This window comes from Stegodyphus dumicola, chromosome 8 (assembly GCF_044657685.1).
Source record: "Stegodyphus dumicola isolate Sdum_Otavi_A_Nest chromosome 8, ASM4465768v1".
Taxonomy (NCBI): Eukaryota; Metazoa; Arthropoda; class Arachnida; order Araneae; family Eresidae; genus Stegodyphus; species Stegodyphus dumicola.
In genome coordinates this window covers 89,208,990-89,231,959 of record NC_140775.1, presented here as the reverse complement: position 1 = coordinate 89,231,959, position 22,970 = coordinate 89,208,990, and the positions used below count along the sequence as shown (strand labels likewise).

The 22,970-nt window shown below is 31.0% G+C and overlaps 1 protein-coding gene across 2 annotated transcripts in view; it reads left to right on the top strand.

Annotated features, from left to right (window-relative positions):
• The window catches only part of LOC118192388 (uncharacterized), a 166,753-nt gene that overhangs the window by 109,239 nt on the left and 34,544 nt on the right, over positions 1–22,970 (top strand). For both annotated transcript variants that reach the window (XM_085822103.1, XM_085822102.1), the window contains exons 13-14: positions 11,815–17,390; positions 22,255–22,389. In XM_085822103.1, the coding sequence (XP_085678229.1) occupies positions 11,815–17,390; positions 22,255–22,389 (5,711 nt within the window). The remainder of the gene's footprint in view (positions 1–11,814; positions 17,391–22,254; positions 22,390–22,970) is intronic.

Here is a 22,970-nt window from a genome sequence, read left to right as displayed (position 1 = left end):
TATGGTGGTATAGTTTGAGTATTCTTAACATGGTTGATTTAGGTATTCTTGTCAAATTTCTAACATTGGTTTTAATTTAAATGAGAGTGTTGGCGATTAACAAACCAATGCAATCAAAATAAACTTGATTCCTTCTGGAAAATTCTTCCTTATATTGGTATTGTAGTTTTCTCATAAAAGCATCTGTTATGCATATGAGTTCCAGCATCCCTTCCAAAGTCATATAAATTTGTATTTGGCAATGTGAAGTTGCCAGAAAAAAGGGGGCCAGAGTAGATTTCCATACTTGCCTGCCTTTCCATAAAGGAAAATAATTTCTCTCAATATTAGTTTAGATTATGCCTAATTGGAAACAAATATTAACTCTGAATTACAAAATTTAGTGGCATAATAAGATAATGAAATAAAAATAAAATTTATCTTGTGATCTTAACCAGTTGATTTTGTGAGTCCTTAGAAATGCAAGCTGCTTGCATTTCAGTCTGTCAAAGATGAACATATTTCAGAATATAGTCTCTTTGACAGTGCCGGTAATAGCGAGAAGATAAATCTAAAAATAATGCATGTTCAGTGTATGAAATTGCTAAATAAATTGTAATATGTGAATAATAAGGATTTCAACTGATGTAAATTTTAAATATTTGGACATGTGGAGATTAACAAATAATTGTTATCGAACCTTTAAGATAACTGCCATATTTTCATGTGTTAAGATGTTCCGATTTATTAAACAGGTGTCCATTTAATGATGATAAAGATAATAATTGCATATATGTTTTTAAATAAAGGCAAAAATTGGTAGTGATCTGAATTTATGTGCTAATACATAGCTTGAATATGTAAAGTTAAATTTTTACGATTGCTAAAATCGAGTACGATTGACATTAACCCTCTGAGCGGTGCAGGTTTTTAGATCTACCATGAAGATCTGTATTTAAACAGCAATTATTAGCTAATTCGTGAAACTACCTACTTTAGTCTCTATTTTCATAAACTTACATTCATCAAGATTATATCATTAAAGAACGCAAATCAAAATATCTCTAGTTATACACTAATATATACAAAGTCACAAAAAATCTCATGACTGGATAAAGACGGTCATGGCTCTGAGAGGGTTAAGTGTTTATGTAACTAAAACATGTGGATCACTGAATGCATAACTTTCAGTATTTTAGTAATTTAATACTTAAGAACATATGACTTTGAGTAATTTAAGAGCACTTTCATTATTTTAGTAATTTTATACTTATCCCTTTCATGCCAACTGTCATGCATATGTGCCAGCAGGAAATGAAATCATTTCCTAGCATGCCAGAGTATTTTCTCATTCACCCTCGGTGATCAAGCATTTGCAGTGTCCTGGAGTGTTTTAAAAACTGTAACTTTTGCCATATGGCATTCCTTGTCCATAGGATTTGAGATACGTGTAGATTTGACCTTCTACTCAAAATGAGAGTAATGTAGCGGCTGATACATCATAAACATTATTTTTCTGGTTTAAGAATAACTTACGCTACTAAATTTATAAGAAAAAGAAATTATTATTCACTTTTTAAAGACGTTCTTTTTTAAACATCATCGTCCTGCAATTGTTTTCATTTCTACTGTTGCCACTTACAGTCTACATAAAGTTGTACAAAAGAAAAGATTATATATGATTTGTAGAGGTTACACTACTCCCCTTCCAAGCAACATAGTTGCAATACAAGAAGAAAAATTATTGTTCTCACATAAATACTTACATTACAATAAACTACATAAATGCTATTTACAAAATATTACAATCATTATATGAAAAATTAGTATACAACATTAAATATTCACGTAATCTTGATAATGTGCTGGAAAAGTAATTCTTCTCTCCCTACGTGTTGTTTTAAATGTAAATCATCCATCTTTCCATTTTCATCTCTGTTTAATGGAATATTTGGTTCTTCTTTAGTTGTTAGGTTTGGAGAATCGTCCTCACCTGAGGCTAACAAATAAGTTTGTTTTATCGATTTATGGAAACACTGATGTCTTTTCCTTCAATCCTCACTATATATGATATTTGTCATTTCTGGCAATGACAGGAAAAAGACCTTCATTAGGAGGTTGTAATGCCTTTTTAACACAATCCACTTTCACAAATACACGTGAACACAAATTTAAATCCTCATGGAAAAATAACTTCCATTTTCTTTTACATTGAATTTTAATTGGTTTTAATTGTTCCATTTGCTTTCAGAGTTAACTGATGAAAGTACCTGGTTCTAATTTAATTTTTGTTTCTTGAAAGAATTCTCCTGGTAGCTTCAGTGATTTACCATAGACCATTTCTGTGATGGAGCAGTTTGTATCATCATGTAGAGATGTGCATATACCAAGGAGTATAGTAAGGTTTCACTCCATTTGACTGAATTGTGAGCTCTAATGACTGCTTTTAATTTTTCCGTTGCTTTGTGGATGGTATGAAGCTGTTGTTTGCATTTTAATTCCACAAATAGTACCTAAACTTCTGAAAAGTTCTGATCCGAACTGATTTCCTCTATCTGTGATCACATTGAAAGGAACACCAAAATGACAAATCCAATTTGCATAAAATGTTTTTGTGAATGTTTCTGCAGTAATATTTTCTATCAGTATAACTTCCATCCAGCAAGTAAAATGATCAATGCATGTTAAGTAATAATTATTTCCATTTGATGGTGTGTATGGTTCAATTATATTCATATGAATTATGCTAAATCTTTCATCAGGTTCTTCAGATGAGTTGAATTTGGAAAATGTATGGCAAATAATTTTGCTTTTCTGGTAGTTAATGCAAATTTTAGTGCATTCTCATCAGTAATATCTTTCTTAATATTCTTCCAAATGAATCTTGATGCTACTCGTTTCACTGATGATTTGATCCCAAGAGGGTTCAAGTCATGTATTTTGTATAAAACATTTATTCGAAATGGTTGTGGTATGAACGGTCAAATAGTTTTTGTCACACCAGAATATTTTTCCCGAGGATAGTTGTCATGACGTGATGACATGACGTATATTACGTGACGTGATGACATGACGTGATGACATGACGTTGTCATGACGAATAATTATTTCCATTTGATGGTGTGTATGGTTCAATTATATTCATATGAATTATGCTAAATCTTTCATCAGGTTCTTCAGATGAGTTGAATTTGGAAAATGTATGGCAAATAATTTTGCTTTTCTGGTAGTTAATGCAAATTTTAGTGCATTCTCATCAGTAATATCTTTCTTAATATTCTTCCAAATGAATCTTGATGCTACTCGTTTCACTGATGATTTGATCCCAAGAGGGTTCAAGTCATGTATTTTGTATAAAACATTTATTCGAAATGGTTGTGGTATGAACGGTCAAATAGTTTTTGTCACACCAGAATATTTTCCCCAAGGATAGTTGTCATGACGTGATGACCACGCATGTGCAGTTTAGCGGAAGGGCCTGCAACGCTTCTCTCTCACGTGACTTTCTAGAGAAGAGACTATTAGTAGGAAAGTAATGAAAGTAACACGCTGCATGCCAGCATAATGTTAAATGTGGCTTCTATTTTTTGTGTTAACTTCTTATTTTGTTCGTGTGTTAATAAAGTGTTTGTGTCATTAAATGTCTGGTTTTAAGCGATGCCTATATTTAGTTCACATTCCACGTTATGCAAACATATATCCAGAACCTCCCCAAGAAGCAGTATATGACAGTGGTGTCAGAAAAGGATTTTATGTCATTCTTCAAAGTTCATAAGCAAATGCGTAAGTGAGCCTTCAGAAAGGTAAGAAGTACTTTGTTCAATTTATTTTGTGGTAAAGTGAAATTCAAGATTACCAAAATGGCTGAAGAGCTAATGAAATCTAAGAAAGAACGGAAAGTTATTCGTTCAGCCATTACTAAATTAACAAGTTCTATTGAATCATTACTTGTAGCCAGTAACTTTGAAGACCTAGAAGAATCACTTTAAATTTTAAAAGTAAAAGCTATTTCTTTGAGAGTGTTGGATGAAAAAATTAAAACTTTAACTGATATTAATGATATTGAAACCGAAATCGAAAGTTCCTTAGAATACGAAGAAAAGATTGCCAAATGGAGTTTTGGAGGCACAGAATTATTAAAAGAAAAACAAAATAGCAATAATTCAGTAGTTTCTAATGATTCTTCTAATGATAGTAATAATTTATCTATTTCTGGTGTCAATAAAAGTTCCGAATATAATGTTAAATTGCCAAAGATTATGATTGATAAATTTTATGGAGATGCTGAAGTGTGGCAAACATTTTACAATTCTTTTGACATGAAAATAAATTAAAATGAAAAACTATCTAAAATCGATAAGTTTTATTACCTGCTTAGCCTTTTAGGCACTGCAGCTTTGAAAACGATAGAAGGATTTTCATTATTGCCAGAAAACTAGGATGAAGCACTTAAAATTCTTAAAGACAGATATGGTCAAAAAGATCTCCTTATTAATTCTTACATGCATGCAACATTCTTACAACTCTTAAATTTACGACCTGTCCGAAGTTCTAATGATATTACTGCTGTGAGAGAATTATATGACACACATAACATACAAGTAAGGTCATTAAATTCAATGGGAATCAAAACTGAATCATACAGAAATTTACTGTATCCTTTATTAATGAAATGTATTTCTCAGGATATAACTCTTAATTTTGCTCGCCAGAAAGCAGATGAAGAAAATTTTAATGTTGATGACCTCATGAAATTTCTAAAACGAGAAACTGAAAGTCTTGAACGAACTTCATTAAATTTATTTTATCCTAAGAGTTACGCAAACTCTCTCAAAAGGCATTCTCGACTCAATGAAAAATGAAGCAACTTACACACTCGGAATTCATTCAACGCCAACAAGTCTAGAGCCAGCTATTTCTCTAATGTAAACAAAATTGCAGCTGCTCGAACGTTTCCTTGCTTATTTTGTGAAAGCGGAAATCATATTTTGGAAAAATGCGTTATGTCCCCGGAAGAAAGAAACAAGTGTTTAAAAGATTCTAATCGGTGCTTTCTTTGTTTCGAAAGGAACTGTAGAACAAAAAATTGCCCCTCAATTAAAATGCTAAAAATGTTATTCTAAATATCATGATATATTGTTGAAGATAAGGAAAAGGTTGCTAAGGAAGAAATTAAGAGTAATTCTAATGCCATAACAGCAAAGATTTCTAAATATTTTAATGTGAATCATGAAGTTAGGGAATTAATCGATGACTTGCCAACTGTAAAACTTATTTGTGATGGTAAATTAATTAAGGCAGTAGCCAATACTGGCACACAATTAAAGCACACAATCAGCCTTGACACACGTTGTCAAGGCTGATATTGTACCAGAAAAATACCGTACGCCACATGGAAGTGTTATCCTCACATCAATCGGACAATCTTTAAAAGCTCCTCTCATTAACCTACCTACCTTTAGTGATGTATTCTGAAGATGATAAATTTATGTCACCTATATTTATAACATGTGCAATGGTGGATAAGTTATGTAATGATTTACTCTTGTCATTAAGTGCTTTTAATGAGTTAATTGGAGATGATAACCAAAAGCTTCATTTTGAATGCAAAAATGTAAATATTACTAATGATAGTTTGGTAGAAATGCCTTTTTATGAAACTGAAAATTTTGACGATATACTTAACCATGATAGGGAAAGCCTAATTAATGAAAAATGTAATGAAACTGTTAAGAAAATAATATAATGTTGTGCTCTTGTATATGAAGACACTGGTAAGGATGATTCCAAAGGTAGCACGAGACACGATCAATATGTTTCGGATTCAGAACTGTTTCAAGCTCAATAAATGAATGACCCATCTTTAAAAACATTCTGGCAAAATGCTAAGAACGGAAGTAATAACTTTATTGTTATTGACAACTTTTTGTATCATAAAGATAAAATTTTAGGAGAAAAAGTTCACCAGTTAGTCATTCCTAAAGAAAGAAGAAAACAAATTTTGGACTTGGCTCATTCTAGCTTATGGCAGAAAGACAGCCGAATGTTTGAGATATTTCTTCTGTTGGCCTAAAATCAAGAAAGATGTAAATAAATATTGTAATATGTTTACTTCTTGTCAACTTCAAGTGAAAAAGTGTCCCTTTAATGAAGTTCCAATTACGCCAGTAACATGTCCTAAAAGACCATTCCAAGTAATTAATATGGATATCCTCGGACCTGTAGAGTCAAGCTGTCAAGGTTATAAATATGTTTTGTGTGCTTTTGATCAATGTACAAGATGGCCCGAAGTGGTACCATTGAAGAATTTGAATGCCAAAACACGCATTAAAATCCCCCACATTATTGCTTTAGATCAAGGAACTAATTTTACTGCTTTGTTGACTCAAGAGTTTTTCAAAAGGATCGGATCGTCCCCAAGGTTCTCGACTCCTTATCATCTAAGTTCAAACATCCTTGTAGAAAGATTTAATGCTGTTTTAAAGGGAATGATACATCATACCATTATGAAACATTTAAAAGATTGGGAGAAACATCTACCATACTTACTTTGGGCTCATCAAGAAGTCCCTAATGCTACGACTGGTTTTAGTCCTTTCCAGATGCTCTATGGAATACGTCCTAATAGCCCTTTATCTATTCTGAAGACATCATGGACTGATGAAACTCCTATTCCTCATGGACAGTTAAGTTCAGTGACTGATTATCTGAATGGTTTGAAGATGAAGTTAGAAAAAGCTGCTGAATACGCAGGACTTACAGAGGTTGGAAAGCAACAAGCTTATACATTCTACCATAACCAAAAGCCTCGTTATAAAGAATTCAAGGAAGGTGACAAGGTTATAGTCTTAATTCCTGATAGTCAAAACAAAGTTTATGCCAGATGGACGGGACCTGCTATGATCATGAAAAAGCATATTAATTATAGTTACACAGCATTTGTACTGACAATTCCTCGAAGCGCATTCACGCAAACAAGATACGAGAGTTCAAGACTGCTGTGAATAATGTTGGTGTGATATAGGATACAGACATTGATTTTGGCAAAGTGGAAAACATTCCAAGAATTGTTCCACAGAAAGCAAAAGAACACTATTCTAATGAAGAATGTGATTTTACGCACCTTGAACTGCATAAGAGGAAAGAACTTAAAGAAATTTTAAGAAGGCATAAGAACCTAAGAGCTGGTATTCCGAAAATCACCAATGTTGAAGAACATAACATCAAACTAAAGCCTGGAAGTGTACCAAAGCAGAAACCATATCAGATGCCTGAAATTCTAAGAAAGGAAGTTGAACGACAAATAGATGAGCTATTACAGCTAAAGCTAATCGTTGAATCAGAAAGTGAATATGTTCATCCAGTAGTTTGTGTATCATCAAAATGGAACGGTAACATATGTAGACTAAAAGCTTATGCTGAGTTTATTGATGACATGATTTAATGATATATTTTTCAGTGAGTGAAGCATGACTGACATTATGAACTATAAGACATTTTGACTATTTAGTGTGAACATTTTTTTTTTAACTAAAATGCTAAGCTTTTGATTTTTTTTCTAACGTTATGTAATATGTTTAAAGATTTAGCCAAGGTTTGCTAAAGTAGTATGTTTAATTTTAATAATTGATTTGTATTGTCTTGTTTATATGATAATTGCTTGTATGATTATGATGATATGAAAGATTTAAGTTTGAAAAGTTAATTGAATGTTACATCTTTTAAATGAATAAGATTACTGAATATATGTTGAAGTAAATTTAATTTAAAATGGTAAAGTTTGAAAATTTTATGAATGTTATTTTGTTTTTGTTGAACATAGCAAATGCTGTGGCTCGGAAAACAAATATTTATTACACAGCAATACGCAGAGATACACACAGAGTTACATGCAGAGAAATACAAGCAAAGCTACATGCAAATTTACAACCAGAGATAAGCAGAGAGCGAAAACGTTTACATAGGTCATATATATAACTTTACAACAGATCATGGTTTAGCAAATCATAAACAAGACACAATAAATAACCAATCAAAAATAACATAAAGAATGGGATTAAGTTTCAGAATAATTCGGACCTGACTGGAAGCTAATGCACCAGACTTGACAGAAAGCTATACATCTTTTAACCAGTAAGAATGTGATTACAAATATCTCAACACTCCCCCTTAATCGCACATTATAGAAAAGATAAAAGAATTACACAATTTTTAAACAGCTCAATGATAACAATTCATAGAATTTTGTTTTGGACAGAGCCTTAGTGAACATATATGCAATTTGTAAACCTGATTGTACATATTCAATTTTAATATTACTTTCTTTAACAGTCTTATGAGTAAACTTTAATTTTATATCTATATGTTTCAGCCTACCTGAAAAGTTTTCATTAACAATACTTTTAATACATGACTCTTCAAAAATATAAACATTTTTAACACTGGAAATTTCATTTACTACATTTTTTATCCATAAAATATCTTGAATACCTTTGCATAAAGTAAATATTTCAGCTTCTGTTGATGAAAGTGCAATATACTTTTGCTGTTACAGCACCACATAATAGGACAGTTTGAAAACATTATAAAGTAACCAGTAATTGATTTCCTATCTTGAGTATCTTCCCCCCCCCAATCTGCATCTACATACAAACGTAAGTTTGCCCTTTTCAAATCACCCTTTTTGTATATCAATTTTAAATTTAAGGTGTTTTTCAAGTACCTAAGAATTCTCTTTAGAGCACACCAGGCAACATCAGTAGGATGCTCCTGCAGTTGGCTTAAGCAGTTTACTGCAAATAAAATATCTGGCCTTGTGATATATGCTAAATAAAGTAAAGATCCAATTAATTCTTTATATGGGCCATGAAATGCATTTCCTTTCTGAAAATCAGCTGCTGTAGATTTTGGTTCAATGGGAGTTTGGGCTGTTTTACAATCGGGCATTTTAAATTTATCAAGTACTAATTTTTTAATGTGTGGTTTCTGATATAAATATAAACAACCAGACTCAAACTTCAGTCTAATGCTTAAAAATTCTGAGACATTTTCAGATTTTGACATTTGAAATTCTTTAGATAACAATAGATAACAATTCGTTAGTCATCTACATGAAGAGCCATAATTACTTTCTTACAGTTTAGATTTCTGAGTCCATTTGCTTAAAATCTAATTTAATTACAAAATTAAGAAATTTCTGATACCATTGTCGAGGAGAGTGTTTAAGACCATATAAACTCTTTTTAGTTTACATTTCTTACCACTCATATTGTCATATCCTTTTGGCTGGTCCATGTAGATGGGTTCATCTAACTTACCATTCAAGAAAGCTGTCTTGACATCTAAAATAAAAGTTTGAAAACCTTCATTATTGATAATTACCAGGATTAAATGTAAAGAACACATACTAATTACTGGAAAAAATGTGTCTGTATAGTCTATGCCCTCCCTTTGCATGAAGCCATGAGCAACAAGCCTGTCTTTGTAAGTTACATCTCGTTTTTTACGTAGAATCCATTTGCAGGAAATGGCTCTTTTATCAGGGGGTAAACTTTGTAGATCCCAGACGTCGTTATCTTCCATAGATTTCATTTCCTTGTCCATAGCTCTTTTCCATAGTTCTTGTTCTACTTAGATTTACAATATCTTCAAATGTCAGAGTGTCTTGTTGTGCAAACATTACTTGGTAAATCTCAGGATTAGGATACCTAACTGGCTGTTTCTTCTCTCTTGTAGATTTCCTTTGTTCCTCCTTCTTATTTGAAGCATTTATTTCACCGTTATCAGAGTCTGAAATTGATTTGTCTTCATTTTTAATGTCATTATTAAATTGTTTAAATCTTCAGCAGAACCGGCCGCTAATTCTGATTCTGCTGCGCAGGCAAGTTTTTCTGGGTTTTTCCAGTTGCATGGCAGTTTACATTTTTCAGGCAAGTATATAGATAGGAAAGTGAGGTGGTAATAACACAGCTTACCATCTGGATTATAACGCTTCCGACTTCTACTTCTGCCTCTAGACAATGATCTGTTTATACTTTCTATATGACGACTTCTTTCATTTGATTAGTGATGGAGATGGAGTTCTTCAATCCGCTTTTCCAATGAAGATATTTTTCCCAGTAATCGTGAAGTGTTTAGCGACGTGCTTGAATTCTTAACTTCATTTGAATGAGCTTCATATAATTTGGCATGTGAATGCATGTCAAAGGTCTTATCGGCCATATTTGCCAGTTAATCAATACCTTCATCACTAACCGCCAATATATATTTGATACAGTGCGGCAATTTGTCCATCCATAATGTTTTTAATACCATGTCAGAAATATCACTAGTAGCCAAGAATTTCATTTTTTGTAACAGATGGCTAGGTTTCATGTCGCCAATTTCACTGCCAATGGAAAGACGTTTGATTTGTTTATTTTCACTTTCTTTAAATATATTTAATAAATGCTCTTTTGCCAATGAATATTTGTTTTTAGTCATATCAGTTATTATATCCCAAATAGTATCTACATATGTAAGTTCCATTTGTGAGACAATGTAATTAAACTTGGTATCTTCATTACTTATACCACTAATTTTAAACTGTGCCTCTATCTGATAAAACCAAATTTCTGGTAAATTTCTGACCCAAAAAGTTGGAATTTTTATACTGACCTTCATAGTTTCTGAAGAATTCGTGCCATTTGACTGTTTTTCTGTCCTCTCTGTATTTACCTTAATATTTACTGTTACTAACTGCATGTCACCAAATAATGTAGTAGTTGCTACATCATAAACATTATTTTTCTGGTTTAAGAATAACTTAGGCTACTAAATTTAAAAGAAAACAATATATTATTAACTTTGTATGTTCTTTCTGTAAACATTATCATCCTATGACTTTTTTAGCCTCTACTGTTGTCACTCACAGTCTACATAAAGTTGTACAAAAGAAAAGATTATATACGTAAAGGTTACAGTAATTTTTAGAGTTACTGTATGTAGTTCTCTTATGCTGCATTGCTTTTGAATATATTTCACCTTTTTATTTTGGAAAAATTTGACTCCAGTTTGTTATGGCAAGAAAGCAAAGCATTATTTCTCAGAAGAAGGATATATTTGCATAGTAAATGAGCCAGTTTGACGTGGATGACAATGATGATTCTTTTCTAAAGTGATATTTGTAGTGATTCTGATATGGGCATATTGACCAAAACTGAGCTTTCTGAGTGCCTGCCTTCCACTTCCCATGAAAGATTTTGTTACTTTTTCATGTAAATAGTCTTTCTTGTAATTTTTTTAATTTATTTTGAAATTCATTAATATGTCTTTTCAAATAAAACTTCAGAATAATTTGAATAGCTCATCCCAAAATTTTTAAAGTAAGCAATGTTTTTAATATATTTTTATGTAAAGTAAAGAAGAATGACTATTAAATGCTAATTTTAATATATATGATAGCTTAAGTAAGAATCTAAAATGGTACCAAAAACTTTAGGATGTTAGGACTTAAAAGTTTTTATGATTTTTTCCCCCCTAAAGTTAAACTTAGATACACAAAACCTCCATCCTGGGGGAACATTCCCTTCAATGCCCCTCCCTTCCAACCTGAGGGAACGTCTTAAACAAAGATACACTGTCTTGGAAGGGTTAAGAGCATTTGAGCATTTCAGTTAATTTAATGCTTAATAACATGCTTAAGAAAATTTTAATAATTTAAAACTTAAGAGCATAAGAACTTTTATTATCTTTTTGCCTTTAAAAAATATTTGTGATGAAAAATTTGAAATAATTGTTTTATTTTACTTAGAATTTCATTGCTTTTCAATTTTAATGGATTTTTATTTATTGTAGATGATGAAAAGATTAGAAGTGAGCTTCTGTGTAGAATCCAAGAGGTACAGCAATCATTAAAAAATGGAAGCAAACCTGATATACAGCTTGAAAGTGAAAATGAAGCCCTCACTATAAAATTAAAAGATGTGACTGAAAAGTTTGTACAGTCTGAAAATAAGGTAACAGAGCTTCAAGAACATATTGAATCACTTCAGAAAACATTAGAAGAATTAGAGAACAAACATTCTTGTGAAATATCTCACATGTCAGAAAAAATAAAAGATATGGAAACAAATTGTATTACTTTGAAAGAAAATGTTCAATCTATGATATCTCAGATAGCAGAAAAAGAGAGGGAAATTGAGGAAATAAAAATGAAAAATGTAAGTGTTCAAGATGAATTGCAAGGTCTTCTGATTCATTTTCAAGCTAAAAATGTGAAAGAATGCAAAGATTTTGCAGCTGAAAAAGAAAATAAATATGTCCTCTTACAGTATAATTATGAAAAGGTAACTGAAGAGAACAATAAATTAGTGAATGAAATCAAAGTTATTACTCAAGAATTAGACTGCGAAAGGCGTAGACTTGCAGACACTTATGAAGAACAGCATCAAGTTATTGAAGACAGAATTGCTAAAGAAAAAGCACTGTCTGATACTATTGAAGTGCAATCAAAAAAACTGGTTGAATACGAAGAAATTGAACAGAATTATATTTGTGAATTGGAATCATTAAGAAACAAATTAGTTGCTGAATGTGCAAATTCTCAGACAAAAGTTTCATCACTTTTTGATCAGATAAAAGACCTAGAAAATGAACTTTTCTCCTTGCGTGATCAAATGGACATTGCATCAAAAACAAATAAAACATTACAAGAAAAATTTGATAAAAACAAATTAGAAATAAAAAATTTAAATGAAATACTAACTAAAAATAACCTATTGTTGCAAGAAAAAGACATTCTAGTTGAAAATCTAAAATTCAACATTTCTACTGCTGAAGAATCATTAGCTGATATGCAAAATGAAAATGAAAAGTTAAATGAAATCCTAAAAGAAAATTATTCCGAAATTATGTCACTAAAGCAAAATATTCAAACTCTTAACAGCATAATAACAGCAAAAGATGAGAAAATATCTGAGCTTATGCATGGATTGCAAGAAGCTGAAAAATCTATCGTAGCAAAAAATGAACAAATTAAGGAGGTTTTAGTGAAAGATCAACAAGTAAAGGAACTCAAAGAACAAAATGCTATTTTTGAACAAGAAAAGATGGAATATAAGCAGTTACTTTCAATGAAAGAGAATATGTATTTAGAAGAAAAGTCTCATTTTGAAGCAAAACTAAAAGAAGTTATTGAAGAAAAGAAATTTCTTGAGCAAGAAAAGATGGAATATAAGCAGTCCCTTTCTGTGAAGGAGAACACTCATTTAGAAGAAAAGTCACACTTTGAAACTAAGCTGAAAGAAGTTGCAGAGCAGAAAAAATTGCTGGAACGCATGCTAAATGAAAAAGCAGAAGAATGTGAATCTTTGAATCACAAAATTGATCAAATGGAAGATTTACTGAAACAAAAGGAAATTCAAATAAAAAGCATGTTAGAAAATCTGTCATCAACTAATGAAGTAGAAGAAAAATCAACTCTTCACTTTGAAAGCCAACTTGAAGCAAAGACGAGAGAAAATAAAACTCTTGTGGAAGAAAATAACAGTTTACAGAAAAAAATTTCTGAGCTGAAAATTGCTATTAATGAGCAATCTCAGGAATTAAATGATGCTATTTCAGCTTTGGAAACATCTCAAGTACAATCCCAAAATCTCTCAAATAAAATACTTCAGTTAGAAAATGATGTTAAGCTTTCTGAAGACACTAAAAATGAAATGAATATTCATATTTGTGATCTAGAAGCTCAAGTTTTTAACTTGAATGAATTAAGTAATACTCTAAAAAATAGCATTGTTTCTCTCCAACAAGAGCATTCGCTGCAGGTTTCAAATTTATCTGAGGAAGTTACAAAGTATAAAAATGAAATTAATACCATCAGTGATAAATTATCAGTCTGTGAAAAGGAGAAAAAAGAACTCATTGAGCAGTGTAATTTGCTGCAAATTTCCTTGACAGATGTTGAAATAGATAAAAAATCAAAACAAGTTGAAACTGAATCTCTTTATGAAAAAATTAATGCACTTGAGGCTAATATGTCGGAGAAAAGTAAAATTTATGATGATGAGATAAAATCACTTCAGGATAAAATAAAATATTCTGATGAAGCACTTAGTAGCAAAAGTTCTGAAGCAGAATCTAATTTGCAAAAATGTTTAGTTGAAATTAATCTTTTACGTGATTCAGTAGAAAAATTAGAGCAACAGCTGAATCTTTCAGATGAAGAAAAACAAGAGATTAAAATTGAAAATGCCTGTTTGCAGGCAGTGGTTAATGAACATGAAAAACATATTGCCAATCTGAATGAAAAATTAAATGCTGAGCAAGAAAAGAACTCTGAAAATCTCCTAATGTATGAAAATTATAAGCAGTCAGTTGAAACAAAATTATGTAATTTGCTTAGTTTAAAACAAGATTATTGTAAAGCATTAAAAAACATAATAAGCTTGTATGGGATTGAGGAAGATACATCTTATGTAGATTCTGAAAATTATAGCATTAAACCAGTTCAAGAATTTTCACTTGAATCAAAGAGTGTAATAAGTAGAATAATTACAAAAGTAGAAAATAAGTTCAAGTCGCTCCAGGAAGAAATTTCAAAGTACCAAAATAATTACCAATCTTTGATGTCATTATATGAATCTCGTGAACAGGATTTTGATCGTTTACAGATTGCAAACCATGAGCTAGAAATGGAAAGTGAATTTCTAAAGCAATATATTATGAATTCATCTCAAGTTATTTCTACAAACATAAAACAAAACGATGAAAAGTTTGATCTGATTATCAAGAGTCTTGAAACAAAACTTGAAAATGTACAAAATTTAAAATCTAAACTTTTAATATTAGATAAAGTCGTAAACAATCAGCATCAGCAGATTCTTTCACTTGAAGCTACAAAAAATTCTCTATCAAATTTAATTAATGATTATGATGTAGAAAAAGAAAATTTAATGAAAGTTCAACTTTCTGAAATACAGTGTTACAAAGAACAAATAGTGCAGCTTGAGACTTCGTTGAAGGAAGCCACTGAGAACTATTGTTCTTTAATGAGAGATATTGAAAAGAAACATAATATGTTTGAAAACTGCCAAAAAGAAGTGCTGAGATTGTCTAATTTGCTGTCAGCTAAAGATGAAGCAATCACTAAAATGATGCAAGAGAAGCAAAACAGTGATAACACTGTAATGGCTTTACAGACAGAAATCTCACGGGCACAGTCCTCAGTTGTTTTATTGCAAAATGAAATAAGTGATTTAAGAAGGCAACAAAAGGAATATTCTGAACAGTCACAAGTCTTAGAATCATCTCATAATGTGAGCAATAGGCTACAAGTAGAAGTAGAAACCTTAAAAAATGAGCTTGCTTTTTGTGAAGAACAGAAAAATTCATTGCAACAACATTTAGATAACTGTAGCTCTCAGCTTCAGCAGTCTCTGACAGAAAAGTCCAGTTTGGAGTCTAACATGGAACAGATGCAACATAAATTAAATGATCTTATAGAAACAAATGAGAATTTATCAAATTCCTTAGAGGAATGTCATTTAGTATTAAATAGTACCCAAAAAAACTGTCAAGAGTTAGAGCAGCGGTATGTGGAGTGTAATCAGAAATACGAAGCTAAATGTAAAGAAAATGAAAATTTACAGTCATCTCTTGAAAAGGCTACAGAAAGTGTTTTATGGAAAGAAAATTTTGAACAATTGAAATGTACTTTGAAAAATATTAAAAATGTCCTTTCCAAAGGTGAGAGTATTAGTGATTCTGATTTTGTACAAGAATCTTTACGCAGACTTAGAGATGAAGAGATTATTGAATTATTATCTGCATTTTATTCAGAAATTTTGAACACAAAAAAATCACAATTAGAGGAAATTAAAAATCTCAAAAATTTTATTGAAATAGGCGAGTTAAAAAATAAAGAACTCTCTGAAGAACTGGAAACTTTAAAAGGAATATCGCAAAAGTGTGAAAGAGATGTAAATCCCATTATACAGCCTTCTGAACCAACAAAAGATGCTTGTATTATTGATGTGCCGACTGTCAGTTCAAATTTAACTGAAAAGTTACTGCAACAAAGTCATTCAGTATCTTTTGCAGAAAAACAAAATGAAGAATTAAAGCAAGAGATTAATACATACAAAGTAAAATGTGCAAAGATGCTGACGAGATTAAAACTATTTAAAGAGAAAAATGATAAACTTACTGGTGAATGGAAAGAATTAAAAGATAAGTATGATGAACTAATTGTATATAATGATGAAAGAATGATGAAAGAAAAAGAATATTTTGATGAGATAATTGCACTTAAAAATGAAAATGAAAATCTTAATATGAATTTACAATTTGTTGAAAAGCAAAAGAAATTAGAGCTTGCTGATGCTAATGATATTATCAATCAACTGAAGAAACGTTGTGCTTTGTTAGATGAGGAATGTTGCAAAATTAGACAAGAACTGCAAGAATACAAAACTGCCTGTGAGGAATATGGTGTTTCTTATGAACTTCAGAGAGAAGATAATGAAAGACTTAAAGTAAAGTTAAATGAAATAATGGAGCAAGCTGAAGATGCAAAATCAAAATTAAATGAGCTTAATTTTGAGTTAAATAATTTGAAAAATGAAAATAAACGTTTGTGTCAAGAAGCTCAGAATTTGAGAGAACATTCAGATATGTTACTTTCTGATAATGATATGTACCAGAATCTCATAGAAAAACTGACAGCTGCCAAACATTCTTTAGAACAAAAATTGCAGGAAACAAAAGAAAAATACGATATGGACTTAATAAACCTAGAAAAAAATTTCAACTCTGAGCTTGCTAAGTATAATACAGAGAAGAGAATGTCTACAGAAAATGAAACATACATAAGTGACTTAGAAAAAGAATGTCTCTCTTTAAAAGAAATGTGTTCTGAATTAAATTTGAAAAAAGAAACTCTTCAAAAAGATTGTGATATCTATCATAGGAACAATAATTTGTTGGAAAAAGAAAAATTATATTTACAACAACAGCTTCTGGAAAAAAATGCTGAACTTGAAAAGATAAAATTGAAACTTGGTGATGCTGTGAATAATCTATCTATTGAAAGTTTGCATTTGGAAAGGCACGGAGTTTCAGTTGTACCTAGTGAAACAAATGTTGATTATCTAAGTCAGGAGAATGCAGATTTGAAAAGCAAACTTAATTCTTTATCTGAAGAATTAAATGCAATACAGAAAAATTTTGAGATATTACAGCAAGAAAAGTGTGACAAAGATAATGAAGTATTGCAACTTCAAAATAAACTCCATAATGTTGTTCAGATGTCTGATATTGTTTCTGCAGATCAAAAAGATGCAAGAAATTTAAAAATAGAACTTCAGCAAGCTATGAGTAGTTTGCATCATCAAGGCTTGAGATGTGAAGAATTAAGTCATGAAGTTAGCAAGGTGATTAATAATTTGTATTTATATATTTTGAAACACTGGTATGTATATATTTATATATATATATATGATGTTTTAAATTTAAGCATGTGTAATTAAAACTGGAAAATAAAAAATGGCATTTAGAGAGAGGGAAAGTGAGATTCAGTGTTTACATATAAATTAATTTTTCTTTAGCTTTGATTTACATTGTATGTTTACTGCAAATTAATTTATCTTTAATTTTTGATTATGTTCTTACATGATGAAGGCACAATACAGGTCCATACAAATGTTATTTTTTTATCATAAATTTTTAAATAGAATAAAAAATATAATATGTTTCAAAAAGAATATACGTATTGTGAATGCATATATTTGTTAAACTGTATGACATACGAATATGAAACTTTGTACACATATGTACGAACCTCTCAAGTTCAGATTACAGATGTTCAATATGTCCTCCATCAGCTACATGAACAATATCACATCGATACTCAAATTCCTCCCATACTCGAGCAAGCATGTCCGTTGTCACTGATGTTATGACAGTACGGATCTGGTTCTTCACCTCTTGCAGGTTCTGTGGGAGTGGTGATACATAAATGTTGTCTTTAATGAAACAACATTTATATAAATGTTGTCCTTTAATGTCCCATGGAGGGCGATGACCAATCCAACTGTTCGGTAGAGTTTCATTCAGATAACCATGCGCTTGGTGACACCAGTGAGGGGGTGCTCTGTCTTGTTGAAAAATGAAGTTGTCTTCATGCAGCCTCGGAAACAACCAGTTTTGTAACATAGTGAGTTACTGCTGACTGTTAACTGTGTTTCCATCAAAGAAGAATGGGCCATAAACAGATGATCGGGATATCGCACAAAACACATTGATTTTGGGCAAATCTCATACATGTTCAATAGCTGCATGTGGGTTCTGTAACCACCAAATTCAAACATGGTGTTTGTTTACATGACCACTAACATGTAAAAGTCGTTTCATCATTGAACACGATGCGTTGTGCGAAAGTGTTATCATTGTTAATAGCATCAATAATCTCCTTACAAATTGCCACACGTTTGCATTTGTCATCAGGATGCAGAGCCTGTAACAAATGTAACTTGTACAGCTTCATAACCAACTGACGTCTCAAAACACACCAAATTGTTGTTGTAGGCAATAGTAACTCCCGAGTAGCATGATGAGTTTGTTTTGAAGGACTACGTTGGAAAGTAGTTTGAATTCGTGCAACGTTTTTGCTGGGAACACAAGGGCGACCAGGACTCTTTGCTTTACATACACATCCTGTATTTACAAACTGTCAATACCATCTGCAAATGTTCTACCCATTCGGAGGATCACTTTGGTATCTCAACTTGAAACGTCTTTGCATTATAATCATGGAATTGCACTTCACAAACTCGAGAACACAAAATGATTTCTGCTTCAGAATAGAATTTTAAACATGTGACAGTTACCATGCGAAACAGAAGACAACTGACATCTAGCGGCTATTAATATAAACTAGACTATATATTCGTTTCGCCAATAGCCAAGCTGAGATGCAGTGATTGATAGTTTGAACAATTGTAATACATATATTCTTTTTGAAACACTCTGTATATCTTTTATATGAGTGTAATTTTAGTTTATAATTATCTTTAAAAAATCAAAACTAGGAAATCAACAGATGTTTGTATATTTTAAGATATGATAAAATGTTAAGATTCATTGTTGTTTTATTAACATATTCATTGTAGACGTTGATACATGTCATCAGACTGGTTAAGGAGATTGTTCATTAAATGGGATTTTGATGGCATCCTAAAATGATCATGGCCTATCAAACCATGATCTTGATCTCTGCATTGTAATGAAAATATTGTCCATTTATCCATTTCAGAAGTTTTTCTGTTTTTTTAAAATAAATGTTTGAAAAAATGAAAGTCATATAGTAGGCATTGGACTTTGAGGTGGAAGGACAGAACTTTCTGCTTTCTCTGTGCTAACGTATCCTGCTGCATAACTCAATGTATCTGATTCCAAGTAAAGTGGAAATTAGTGATTTCTGTATTCTCCAAGATGAATAGCTTTGTCCTTCTACAATGGCATTGCCCAAACCTTCAATCAAACGAAGTTCCAAATTCTTTAGTGATATTTCATTCAAGTTACAGGCAGGTTGGCAGTATTATTCTCTGCCTTTATGTCTTTCAGTTCTTCAGAATTCATGACATAACTTCATACTGGCTTTCACCATTATTTGTTGTGCATCTGAAGATAAGGACGAAGCCTTCTGCACAGTATCTGCTCCATAAATTAAATATTCAATATAAAGATTGTGCAGCATTTGGCAAGCTTCACATTTGCTTTCCATTTATTTTTTTAATGTAATCTAATTGGTTCACAAAGGAGAAATGGGTTACATAAGACCCCAAACAAAACTAATGCAAATCTAAATAATTTTAGGTTATTTACTTGGTAATATGTTTGGTTATTCTTAAACCACAGGAATCTTAAGAAAATCTTGCTCATTTGCACCAACTTCTATCAGAAGAAAATCTTTCTTAATATCTGCTATAAATCCAATTTTAAATCTATATAAATTTAATATTATTTTAAGCAAATCTGTTAGGAGATTAACACCCAGATCAAGTTAGTGATTAAGGGATACTTTGTTTCTATTTTTAGATGATGCATCATAGACAATATGTAATTTAGAGGGTTTTTTTTTCCTCTAGCAACTACATGATGAAAGGTAATAACTTGAATTGCCTTGTAAATGAAACTAGCATTCTTCAATAACCTCTCTGTTGAGTCACTCTTTTAACACTTGATCATAGTCCTGGAATGATTCTAGATTGTTTGTTAATTTATATCCTAGCCTAATGAGTTTGAACTTAATGACTCTTGTGTTATGATCAAATAAATGTGTAATATCCTCACTGCATCATTTACTTTCAACTTCAGATTTGATTCATATTGCTTTTAATGTCCATAATGATTTTAATTGCTCAGAAATACTTTACCGTTCAATTGTCACATTACTTACACATACCACTGAAGAGCTTAGCCAAAAAATATTCTTCCATGAATCATGAATCCGAAAATGGTTACACTTGATCCGATGCTTAATCTTTCTGATTTAGTATTAAAAGTCTTATCCAAGTAATTGGTTTTTATTAAAATATTAACATCTGAATATGTTCCATGTCTGCATTCACCAGCTGGACTCTGTATGGACTTGAATGGGATCTTTTGGCACACCCACCATACAGCCTTGACATCGCAACTTCAGACTTCTACCTTTTTTCACATGTGCAGCTACATCTTGCTGGTGTTTTCTACCATTCTGCACAAGACGTCCGAAATTAGGTTCATCTGTTTTTGGACTCGCAGCCACCAAGTTTCTGGGCTGAAAGCTTTGAAAAACTACCAAAACTGACAAGAAAAAATTCATAGATTTGGGTAGTAATTACTACTCGCACTAAAATTACTGCATTCATGTTGTTGTTTTTCCTGACTTTATTAAGAATGTTTTTTGGTATAAAACTTTTGTTACAACCAGATACTTTTTATTTTGTTAAAAAAAAGGGGGAGGGGGGCTCATCATCTGTTTTCAGATTGTGAATTCGGCCCACATTCAATTTGAGTTTGAGACCACTGTACTAGATTATGTTACCTGTAAACAATTCTAACAAACATATCATTTTTGTCTAATACATAAATTTGTTGATTTCAGTAGAAAATAAAAGGATATACATGTATGCAAGCCATGAGTCTTAAGCACATTAGCACATTGAGCTCTGCGCCAAATTTGCTGTCGTTTCCGTTCAGCTGGCAGCAAGCTAAGCCGCATTTTTGTTTAGAATGTTTCAGTACATTTCATTAAAACTAAATTTGATCACATTTCATTGAGACTATATTTATTTTTTAACTTTAATACTGTCAGTCCTGTGGACCGACGCCAGCCAAAAAAAAAAAAATTCCAGTGCTGATCTCCAGGGACCGACGCCAGCCACACGGAAAGTTCATTGCCGGTCCCAAGGGACCGGCGCTGCACTCAATGTGTTAAGAGCAATATAAAAAGAAAACAAAAAGAAGAATGTAGAAATTTAAAACCAGTTTTTTAAAGAATATTTTAAACCGCTATTATGTGGTGATAAAAAGAAACTGTCAGATATTTCATATGGTATCGGAAATCATTAAGTTACAAAATGCAGACAATTTTTTTTTTCAATTTATCCATTTATTGAGTACGATAATGGTACCTATTCTGCATGGGAGTTTGGGAAGAAAAGAAATTCCCGTGCTGAGATATTTTCTGATTTAAGTGAACACTTTTCTAAACTAATTGTTTTTTACATAGTGTATAATTAAACAAATAATAAAACATGATGTGATAAGAATCATATTTTAGTTGAATAACAAAGTGCTTGGTCAGTTACCATTTTATATTAATGGTTAAATTGCATATTAATGGCTTAATTAAGTTTTTCTGTACATTATAAATAAATTTTAAAAAATACAATGTGATGATTATTGACTGTGATTATGTAATTTTTTAATTTTTCATGACATGGTGAAAATGAAATAATTATTATTAGTATTCTGCTGCTATATTCTACAGCTAAACTTAGAATTAAAGATTAATAAAATATCTGAGCTTTTTCTCATATTCAAAAGACTGAATTAGTGATTTTGTATTCTGTTTAAAAATATAGGTAGTATGTATGTATATATCAGAAATACAGTGCATTAATTATACTTTTATATCAAATTTTGCCTAATATATTCCACTTATAAAGAATACTTCATTTTTATTTATTTATTTTCAGTATATTGGAACAGTACTTTCTTTATTTTCTCATGTAATGTTTTGTTGTCTAGTTACTTGAAGAAAGAGATACATTGAGATGGAAACTAAATCAATATCAACAGCTTAGTTCAGAAAACAAAACTAAAATGGACAATAGCACAAATGACTCTGTAATGCCTGCTTCTTCTGAATTAGTTTCAATAAAGGTATTCTAAAACATTTTGATTTCTGTATATCTAACTTCAGTAATACTAATAATACAATAATAATTAAAGCTTTTAGGTAAATAGTTTTCCTACAAAGAAATTCCTGTCTTGCAATATATGTTTCAATTGCTGTGTGGTAGAGAATCTTTTTAATGAAAAATTATTTGTTATTATTAAAAAAAGAAAAGTTGAAATTGCTACTATTATATAGCTGATTATAAAATTATTACGATTTTGCAATATTATATTTTCATTATTATAGCCATGGATTGCTGTTGTGAAACAAATTATTCCATGTGTTTTTTCATAACTGTCAGAATTTCAGTTGAAATCTGGTATAGTAACTTTCATTAGATAACTCAAAGAAAAACATACAGAAAGGATAGTAAAAATTGCTTATTTTTAATGTAATAAAAATATCATGTCTGAAAGTTATATTTGCTGTGAAGTATAATTTTTGTATTAAAAATAATATGTTAAAATCTGTTTTAAACTGCCGTATTGAACAAATTCTTATTGAATTTGTAGCAATAAACTTTTAATAATATATTTGTTTGTAATTTAAATATAAGAATTTTTTT